Raw genomic sequence first — 10,503 nt, 5'->3', positions numbered from 1 at the left:
TATACAGTAACAGAATTGGGGTTGAACTGTTCACTCAGTAGAATTAGTTCCTCTGCTCTGAACCTGATCCACCTTGGATGATGGAATGGAAGAGCAGTCTGTTCACTTAATCAGCCTGATTGTATTAATTGTAGTCAGTAACTGTACCAGTAGCAGTAACAGTGATGGTTCCTTGAATTCCCAGGTTTAAACTTCTCGGAGTCAAGGTGAAAGCCTGAAGAGAAGATGGTGCTATTTGTAATTAAAACAGTTCCCATGTGGGGAAAAAAAAGTAGACTGAAGATTGAAACAAGGCTATGTGGACATCCATCTGTGTAATTTGGTTGAGATAATGGAAAAATAATCTGTACAAAGAAAAACCCTTTTTTTTTGGTGGTGGTCAGATGTTCTGAAGTTGTAAAACAGCTTTAAATTTAATAATTTTCTAAACTTAGTATTGCTGAGACACGAGTCGAAATCAGAGGATGCGATGGGCTCGGTTCCTATCACATCGATTAGCCAACACGATACTTTTCGTCCTGCTCTAAAAAAAAAAAAAAAAAAGAAGGCAACAAGAAACAATCACGAGCTTAGATCCCAGGAGCTGGGCCATCATTTTTTTACTCGTTTTAAAACCCGACAATGCCCAGCGTTCGCTCCCTGCAGGGCCGCGCCCGGGGGCGGCACCGCCGGCAGCGGCGCTTTGTGCCGGGACAGCGGCACCCGGGGCAGGCGGGGGGAGTGCCCGCTGTCCGCCTCAGCACCGGGGAGCCGCCCTCGCTGCGGGGCAGCCGCTGCCTCCTCCTATCCCGAGCCCCTGCCCCCGTCCCGGCCGTGCCCGCCTCGCTCTTCGCCTTCCCCGCTCCTCCTCCCGGCCCGGCCGCGCTGCCCCCGCCCATAAGGCGGCCGGGGCCGCCTTCCCGACAGCGGCAGAAGATGGCGGCGGCCGCGGGCTGGGCGCTGCTGGCCCTGGTGCTGTGTGTGAGCGCGGCGGCCGCGGCCGGAGGGCCCGAGGGGAAGCGGCGGGCGGGGCCGCCCAAGAAGAAGGACATTCGGGACTACAACGACGCGGACATGGCCCGGCTGCTGGAGCAGTGGGAGGTGCGGGCGGGGCCGGGACCGGCGGCGGGACCACGCGGAGGGAGCCCCGCGGCTGCCGAGGAGCGGGGCCGGCCCCGCGCTGGAGCGGCCGCGCTGCCCGGCCCCGCAGGGGTTGCCGGCCCTGGGCCTGGTGGTGACCGGGAGGGCGGGAGGGAGGGATCCCCGAGCCCGGTGCAGGGTGGCAGGTGGCGGTCTGCTCCCTCCGAGCTTCTGGGTCCGTGGGGGGGAGTTGCAAAGTCCGGGCGAGGGCCACAGGCGCGTCTCCTGGGGGAGCTGCCCTCAGCCTGCCCTGCCGCCCTGTCCCGCTACCCGGCGCTCGGTGCACGCCAGCAGCCTGGGCATCTTAAAAATCAGGTTGTTTTAGAGTATTGAGGGTTATTCATTTTGTGACCGAGGGGGGGATACCAGGAGGAATATTCATTTCACGTTTACGTGATTAGATATGTAGGGGTATTGGTTTGTGTTGGTTTCCTTATCGCTCCTCATAGTAAAGGCTTCTCATTCCAGCTCTCTTCCTCCTCCTTCACCCCCATCATCCTGCTACTTTAACTTTCCTTGGTTTCCCATCACTCTCTTCTCCATGTGGTTGTCATGCTACTGTTCAGTTCCTTTCACTATTTTGTCTTCCATCATCTGTTAAATACCAGAGCACTCATCACTGTCATTTTCTCTTTCCCATGAGGTTTTTTCATGGAATATGTTGCACAAAAACTGAAGGAAATAATGGAGTGAAAACTTCTGTTTCCAATAACACCAGTTACAGCTGTAAGTCAAGGTGGAGAAGTTGGTTTTGAATGTGAAATACAGTTGAAGTAACTTCCGTGAGAAGTAAGGATGCTTGCCTTGGTCCTGGTTTGAAGGTTGGGGACTTGTTCATCCCATGGACTGTTACTGTATATCTGCCTTTAGGAAGGGAGGTTCTTAGAAAATTGAGTTAAAATTTGAAATAAAATCAGAAAAAACCTCAAAGTTTGCCTTTCTGTTACTGGGATCAGCCAAGGACCCGGTAGTCCTAGCTGCTAAAAAATCAGGGCTTAATGATAATATTGCCCAACTTCAACCAAATTTGGCATTGGAGGAAACAGTCTTACAAGATGAGCATCTCTGAGTTTGAGCGAGATGCCTGGATGAAAGGGAGGCTCAGGTTAACGCTGTTGTGAGACTGATTGTACTTTTATCTGTGCCCTGTGGCATGCAGGTAAGGAGGCTGTTGAGGGTTTTTCCTCCTCAGCTGGAGCAGGTCTCTGATCCAGGCCACCACGTGCAGCACAAATGCTTGTGGCCACGTTGTGTGCAGATGTGGCAGAGCGGCTGTGGAGTTGCTGCTCAGGCTGGTGTTGCCTCTGAGGAGAGACACAGAGAGCAGAGCCCCAAAAGAACAGAGTTATTACTGAGGCAGGGCTCAACAATTAAGGGCTGTTTGGTCTCTGGGATGGTCAGCTGCATGGCATTTTGCCTGGTGGGAGTCAGGATGCACAGGGACCATGAAAGACTTGGGGGGGTGGTGGCTGGAGGACAGAGGAGAAAAAAGGGCATGAGTGCACTTGATGGAGTGGGATGAGAAACAAAGGGGCCATTGTGAATTTGGATAAGAGCAGGAATTATGCTCAGGAGTGAGGGGCACAGGGCATGGAACTGAACAGAATCAATTCAGTAGAGTGAGATGACTTCTAATATTTTTTATTTCTCAGGCAATTAATCTAAAACCACTGGAGGATGGTGGCTATAACATGCCTGGGTTTGGCCATGAGCCTGGTGAGGCTGAGGCTGTGTCTCCAGCAGCCTTCCCAGCAGGAGCATCCACCTCTCTGTGCCGGCTCCCGTGCTGCCCCTTGCACCATGTGCATGACTGCCTGGTGATCCAGGAGAGTGATCTAGTGGAAAACGAGCATAGGGAACAGGGGAAAAAGGCAGAGGCACTTCAGCAGCTCAGTTGCACAACTAGAGCTTGAAGGAAGGCACTGAGGGATTTCCCTCATGGAAGGGGACTCTCCAGAAGCCTTGAGTCCTGGGGAGCTGGAAACAGAACTGAGAATCTGGTCTGGAGGTCTCTCTGTTACTGAAAGGTCATGTGCTTTAAATAGTTCATTGTTGTTATAAGCTCAGGGTTTCTCAGGCTTGACTCTGAGCTAAGGTCATTGGATAGGTGGAGGAATTAAGTGACATGTTGCTGATGTTTTTAAATATAAAAATCTAGGGCATTTATGAGAAATGCATGAGAATGGGGAGCTGAGGGGAGGAGCAAGGGAAGGCATATGTAATTATTACTGTGTCTGTAATGCTTTCCCTCTGGAACCTCATGCTACTGTTAAAGTGAATGAGTCTGCTAGACTTTTCAAAGGAAAAGCTTACACTTCCAGGTTTTTACTTTGTAAATAGCTTTATAAACACTAAACTGCATGATAGTTGGTACAAGATCAAGAAAAGAATTGTCATGTAAGGGAGCTTTTGACAGCTTCTGATAATAGTTCCAATCAAACGGTAATAATACAGCTTTAGGAGCATTTAGTTGAATAGTTCAGGGAAAAGTAGGTGGTATATGTTAGTGGGTTGTGTTGTCACTAAATCCAAAGTCAGTTTCTGTATTGTGTAAGGAGTATTTGGAAACATTTCTTTCTGCCTTTCTCTTTCAAAACTGTGAAATAAGCAGGCTTTGCACTAGCCAAACCAGACTAAATTAAGGATCAGTTTGCTTTTAATTCTGAAGAACGTTTTTCATTCAATCATGTAAGATTTTATATTTTTAGTGTACTTCACCAATCTCAGCATTTTCCAGCTTCCTCCAAGATAAGTAATGTTCCCACTTACTGAGAGCAGTGGGACTTTCCTGGGGCTCTCCTTTCCTCCCTGTTCACTTAATATGAAAATTTCAAAGGCATGTGAACTAGTTGAAGGCATTTCAGACTTGCAAAATTGAAACAGATATTTAGTAAGGAAAGAAAGGATAAAATCTAAGGCTTCTACAACTTTTGTTCGGTGGTACCTAAACTTTAGACACTCCTGTCAGGAAGACAACAAACTCTATGGAAATGAGGTGGGGAAAGAATGTAAGTCACTTGTATAAAACTTTAACCTTTAAAGGCTATGGGATGCTCCATGGGTGTTGTAGGAGGATGATGTTGGGTTTGTGTACATGCCTGCGCAGAGATGTGAGCGTAATGCATACTAAGTCCTAAAAATCAAGCTTGGCTCCTGACCTTTGAGGCCTCTGAAGGGGATATCTTTAGATATTGCTGCAGTTCATGTTCCTAACAGTCGTGTGTATTTGAAGTCATGACAACACCTAAAATATCTGCCTTAATTCCTACTTATTTACTAGTGCTTGGGTGGATGCCAGTGTAAGACATGGGTTTTTCTGTTCTATTTTTTGCTTTTTAATTCTATGATACAAACACTGTCTAAGAAATCAAGTTCTGGCTTAATGTAAGTTGTCACTATATTCACTTCTCTGTTGTGAGCTGTTTCAAGGGGCAGCAGTTTGAATTGTGCCTTTCTAAATATTTAAATGCCTGTCAGCCTCAGCAGAGTCATCAAGAGGGGTTTCTTTTCTTTTTTTGTAAGAGTGATTTATTCTTGGTGATTATGTTGTCAGACTGTGAGCTGCATCTGTGCATTAGAAAAGTCATGAAACCTTTAATAAAATCTTCCTGTGGCATGAACATTGAAAATCTGAATTCCTCTGGTTTTATTTGTTTAAAGAAACAAAGAAAGGAAAATTAAATTCTCAAGCAATTGCATGATTCCCAGAGGTGAGTTTTGACCTCTGAAAGCAAAATGCAGATGAATGATTTTTTGTTTATGTGTGTATGAGGGGTTTTTATTGTGACTTTCTTATTTCATCTCGTGTACTTAATACATTTTTGTGAAACTGTGAAGAAAAAAAAAAGTGTTATTTTATGAATTTCCTAGGTGGAATTGTATTGAATTAGCCTTGAGGCTGAAATATTTCTCAGTACATGGTAAAATGAAATTCTACCTGTCAATACAAAAATGTGTATCATTTTGAGGGGAGGGTTATAAATGGAAAGAGCACTCCTGGTGAAGTTCCTCAAACAAAAGTCACTGTTTCTTTTGGTTCCAAAATCTCCACCATTAAACTAAAAAATATTTTGTCAAAAAAGAGTTATTCTGTAAACAAAGAAATTTCAAAAAAAAAAAAAAGAGCATCCTTTTGGAACAACTTAATTTAAAGCCTCCTTGTCCTTTTCAAAACAGAAAGATGATGACATTGAAGAGGGAGATCTCCCCGAACACAAGAGGCCTCCAGCACCAATAGATTTCTCAAAAATTGATCCAGGCAAGCCTGAAAGCATCCTGAAGCTGACAAAAAAGGGGAAGACTTTGATGATGTTTGTCACAGTGTCAGGAAATCCCACAGAAAAGGAGACAGAAGAAATCACCAGCTTGTGGCAGGGCGGCCTCTTCAATGCCAACTACGACGTGCAAAGGTAAACTGTGATACACAAGGATAAAGTTCCTGCCTTTGCAGAACTCTTGTTTCTTTCTTCCTGAAAACCTTTTGAACTGTTCATCCTGTGTCATTCCCCACCTCCCTAATCCCTTACTATTTATTTGTTTCTGTATCACTTTATATTCCAGTTTGTTTCAAGTCAGGCTACAAGACCACTGGTGTGGTACACAAATCTTTTCAGTGCTCACACATGGTGTGTGTATATATAGCCTGGATTCTTTTTTTCTCATTACTTTTCAGCTATTTATCAATTTTAGCTGCTGTAATTTGCCTTTATGTGCGTAGTGGAAAACATCACACTTGGAAGACTTGTCACCACAAAAGGCCTTTTGTTCCCCTGGCTAAAAAATGTGATTTTTTTTTTTTTTCTCTCAGACAGAGGGGATCATTTTGAAACAGGAGAATGTTGTGCTCTTGTATTGAGGCTGAGAAGGGTTGCAGAAAGTGTATAAAGCAAATTCAGTGCTCATTAGCAGATTTTACATAGTCCCAAGTTAGTTCTTTTCTTCATATTCTTGCCTCCTTATAAACTAATACAATTCATTCTTAAACATCCTAGGAGATTGTTCTCTTGTCCCCATCCCCAGGCAACAACAAGACCAGCATCTTTCTCTTAAATGTGTGCCTCAGTTGTGGGGGTGCTCTGAATTAAGCAAATGCTGTAGTATTTGACAAGCACAGAGTTAACTGAAAAAGATCTGGGTCTTTCCTTTAGGTTTATTGTCGGCTCCAATCGGGCCATCTTTATGCTCCGTGATGGTGGCTATGCCTGGGAGATCAAAGACTTCCTGATAAATCAAGAAAGGTGTGCGGATGTCACTCTGGAAGGTCAAGTTTATCCTGGCAAAGGAGCAGATGAAAATGAGAAAGGGAAAAACAAAACGAAACCTGAAAAAGCAAAGAAGAAAAAAGATGCTGAGAAGAAATCCAATAGCGTTAAAGAGGACAACCGAGCGACCAAACAGAGAGAGGAGCTATGACGGACGCGTTACCCAGACTGAACCCTGCTCTGCTGCTCCTTGAAGGGAATCTCCTTATGAGTCCTGGGTTTTGGGGGGTGGAGGGGAGGAAGCAGAGACTACTGAGGTTTAAATTTTTGTGTTGAAATTCACCAGTTTACTCCTTACTGTTGGCCATTTGTTTAGTTACGGGAAAGATGACACTTCGTACCGGCAGTTGACTACTTTAGTTTGTAATTTTTTTATGCTTTTGTAGTTGTTTAAAATTAACATACAAATCTGTGTGTCTAACATCAAACTTAATTTAAGTGAAAAAGAAGAATTATGGTCTCAGAATACACTGATGTTCATCTGTAGATATCCATCTTGGATGTGCAAGTTGGTCATTGATTCGCAGCTGCTGTCAGACAGCCAAGTGCAGTGCGAAAGGATTCTCTTGGAAGCCAGTTTGACAGACTCAGCTGGTGCAAAACTCCCAAAGTTGCAAAGAACAGTGTTACAGTGGCCAAAGATGCCTGAAATTACAGGGTTTAGGACGTGTCTGGTTAGACTGCTTGTTTATTTAAAATAAACTTTAACCTGTTCTGTCCCAAGAAATCCTTGGAAGTGCTAAGGAGCATGGTAGAAGCTAGGCAGGTACTCAGCTAATGCACTCCAAATCCCTGCAGAAAGGAGATTCTGTGCCCTTCAGAAGTTAATGGAATTACAGCACCTGCATGAGCAGTATTGGGGTGAAAGGAAAAGCCAAATTCAGGGCATTCAGAACTGTGCCTGTGGAAGCAAATGTTTTGTGTGCCCTGTTACCCAGATGGTGAGTGAAAAGAAATAGCTTTAACTCTGAAGTTAATTGGGTTTATTGATTTAACGGTTTGTTTAAATATTTGAAAAAGCACTAGTCACAATGCAGAGTTAAACTTTTAGTTAGACATATCACTTACTGATGGTTAATAACCAGATTTGGGTTTGGGGGTTTTTTTTTGGGTACAAATTCCTGACTGATGTGATCGATTGTAAATGACCACTTGATTTGAATACTACGAAGTTTGATGTATGGGAGCAAATACTTTATATAATTGGGAAGGTTATGTTGTTAGTCAGAATGTATTCAGTCAAAAGCATTGCTCAGAATTGTTTCCCTTCTGCCTTACTCTCTGTTAGGGACTAAATGCACCTAGTAGTATGGTCCACATAATTTTTCAGAGGATGAGCACAGTATTAACTGTCTTCATTCAATGCTAGTAAGATGTTACTTTTTATTTAAGGTGCTAAAATCCAAGTGTTTTGGATAAAAGGTCCTACTTGAACCATAATGGTTGACCTTGTGGAATACTTCAGTATCAAAAGTACGAAACTGTGTTTGTTCTAAAATAAAAGATGTCACTAAACTTATTGTTTCACAGAGTAGTAAACCTTTTAAATAATTCTGCAATTGGCTAGGTATTCCAGGGGCAGACTAACTCATTTTTGGTTTCTGTATGTAAGGACTAAATGATGATGATGAAGGTTCTGGGTGACCCATTTTATTTAATTTTAATTATATTTGTGTGAATTTAGGATTAAAGAAACCTTTCCAGCTGCACTTCATTAAACAGGTCTGTGCCTGTTTGAATGGAAAAATTAAAATCATGTTTTTCTTCAGGATTAACTGTATTAATTTTTATATTCTGCTATTAATCCAGATGTGCAGCGCAGTTGAGAAGAGTCTCAGTAGACATTTGGGTGGGAGAGATGTGCAGTCCATTTCTTGTTCATAATTTGTGGCATTCAGAACATAATTTATGATTTAGTCACATGTTTTGGGTTTACACCACCCTTTTTAAACAGTATTGCTTCTTATCTCAAGAGAAGAACAGAGGTGAGATGAAACTATAAAAATTAAATATTAATGAGTTTTTTTCTTTTTACAACTTAAATCTGTAGTATAGAGATGACAATTCAGATTTTGATCAAAAACACTGAAAATGCAGTTTTTGTAGTTCTCATGTTATGAAACATAAACATGATTTTTTTTTTTTTTTGACAAATTGGGTTTGAGAATGTTTGAGAAACAATTACTGCACTAAAGCTATAGCCTAGCTTTTGAGAATAGATACTTTAGTCATTCATAAATCTACATTTACAGTAGGTTGGGGTTTTCCCCTTTGTAGTTAAAAGGAGCTTTGTCAAAATTCAACCAGGCACTTGACCAGGTTTTTTTGTTTGATTGTTTCTGAGTCATTAAGTTGCTTATGCCAAATGCAGGTACATCTTGTGCCCCATAGCTTATTAAAATTTCAAAGTGTTTAGGTTTGTTTGGGGTTTTGTTTGTTTGTTTGTTTTTTTAGGTTTTTAATAGGTATGATGACTTGGCAGTTGCTTTTTGATATAAAATACAAAATGCTGCCTTCAGGTAGGTTTTTTTGTCTTCCATTTTTCTTCTCTCTTTTTCATGCTTTATACTCAACACATACTGAAATACACTATTAAGTATAATGTGGCAGTGTGGCAGGAACTGCTTTACCAGCCAGTCTTTCTCTGATATCCCAGTTCATTACTCCAAAACAACTTAGATTGCCTTTTGAAACTGGCAAAGTCTTTGAGACCCTTGTACTTGTCCTGGTACAGTGTTACATAAGCAAATTTTATTTGGTGATGATTTAAGAAGCCCAAACGCTATCACGCACATAAATATATGTATATATAAAAATAAATGTCTTCAAAAAGTTACTTAAGGTCACCAACGTTCTATAAGTACCTCAGAAGATGGATTCTTCATTGGAGTCTTATCAGGCTTTCAGTAACATATTTTTTTGGTTCTACATCCAGGGCATTCAGATACCTCCTTTAGAACTAATTTCAACAGGTAGGGTGGTACTTATAGCTCTTAGTATTTCCTTTTTATTTCAGTTCTATACAGAGGTACATGGAAAATCACCTGTTTTCATGACAGCTAAGTGTCTGCTGGCTTTCTCCCCCCATCTTATTGGTTTGTCTGTTTAGTGTCATAACTAACTTTTCTAAGTTACTGTTATATTTTTAACACAACTGTCCTTCTCAGAAAAAAACCCAGTAGTTTGTCAATGATACTACACAAGATGTGGTTGCACTTTGTGAAAAATTTCCAATGGACAATCAACTTTTTATGTAATAAAATACTGGAAAAAATATTCTGGCTTTTTTTTTTTTGGGGGGGAGGTTTGTGGTGTTTTGTTGTGGCTTTTTTGTTGTTTAAGATAAGGCACACAGTATATATTAGCATTATCTGTTTTACTAAGAAAAAAAATCAATTTACAGTCTGACCTACAAGATTACAGGTGCATCCACTGTTCTTGAGGGCTTAACTTCATCAGCAAGTAGGGAATTTGATGTTTAAGTTGCCAGGACCAGGGCTCAGAAGACCCAAGGCAAGTTCAGGGTGCAGTGAGTGAATGAATGCTGGCAATTGAATTTATAACAAATTGTAGAATCATTTAGGTTGGAAAAGATCTTTAAGATCAAGTCCACCAACTACTAAATCCTACTAATTAGGAGATGCAAACAGTGTCCACAGTCATTTAAGAAGGACAGGAATTGCAAGTGCTGTTGTTACAACATTTGTAAGATTTATCCGTGATGGTTCAGTGATGTTCCCTCTAACTGGCTGTTGCCAGCCTTCCCTCTATCTCCTGCACATCCTGTCTCCTCATACACATCACTTGCCAGCGGGGAAGTTTGTGATTCCCATTTCTTTTTCAGCTTCTCATAGTTTGCCTTTAGCTTTGTTACTGTATTTATTATTAGGTGATCTCCCAATTTCTGAAATTCTATCTTTAAGCCTGTTACGACACTTGGGACAGGATTTCTGATCTTTACGTAGGGTGGTCAAAGCATTTCTCTGAACAGTCAGGTCAGCCTTGACTTCCAGGAGACTCAGTGTTCCTAAACTCTTTCAATTTTCTCCTGAAAAGGAAATCATAAATTAATACACCAGTTTGCTAGGATACAGAACAACCTACTTTTGTCTGATACTTGGCT

General features: G+C 41.9%; 1 protein-coding gene across 1 annotated transcript; it reads left to right on the top strand.

Annotated features, from left to right (window-relative positions):
• Window positions 1–900: 900 nt before the first annotated feature.
• Window positions 901–9,656, top strand: MESD (mesoderm development LRP chaperone). The gene is made up of 3 exons (XM_032700163.1): window positions 901–1,080; window positions 5,296–5,528; window positions 6,267–9,656. Exons 1-3 carry the CDS (start codon window positions 916–918, stop codon window positions 6,529–6,531), a joined length of 663 nt encoding a protein of 220 aa, XP_032556054.1. The 5' UTR covers window positions 901–915; the 3' UTR covers window positions 6,532–9,656.
• Window positions 9,657–10,503: the final 847 nt, after the last annotated feature.

Source organism: Chiroxiphia lanceolata, chromosome 12 (assembly GCF_009829145.1).
Source record: "Chiroxiphia lanceolata isolate bChiLan1 chromosome 12, bChiLan1.pri, whole genome shotgun sequence".
NCBI classification, from domain to species: Eukaryota; Metazoa; Chordata; class Aves; order Passeriformes; family Pipridae; genus Chiroxiphia; species Chiroxiphia lanceolata.
This window is presented reverse-complemented; position numbering and strand designations above follow the sequence as displayed.

What these genes read in the sequence shown, in the direction of transcription:
- MESD (XM_032700163.1), top strand. Translation starts at nt 916, where the DNA reads ATGGCGGCGGCCGCGGGCTGGGCGCTGCTGGCCCTGGTGCTGTGTGTG. An exon ending in GGCTGCTGGAGCAGTGGGAG is followed by an intron (nt 1,081 to 5,295) that starts GTGCGGGCGGGG and finishes TTTTCAAAACAG; the next exon opens with AAAGATGATGACATTGAAGA. An exon ending in GCCAACTACGACGTGCAAAG is followed by an intron (nt 5,529 to 6,266) that starts GTAAACTGTGAT and finishes TCTTTCCTTTAG; the next exon opens with GTTTATTGTCGGCTCCAATC.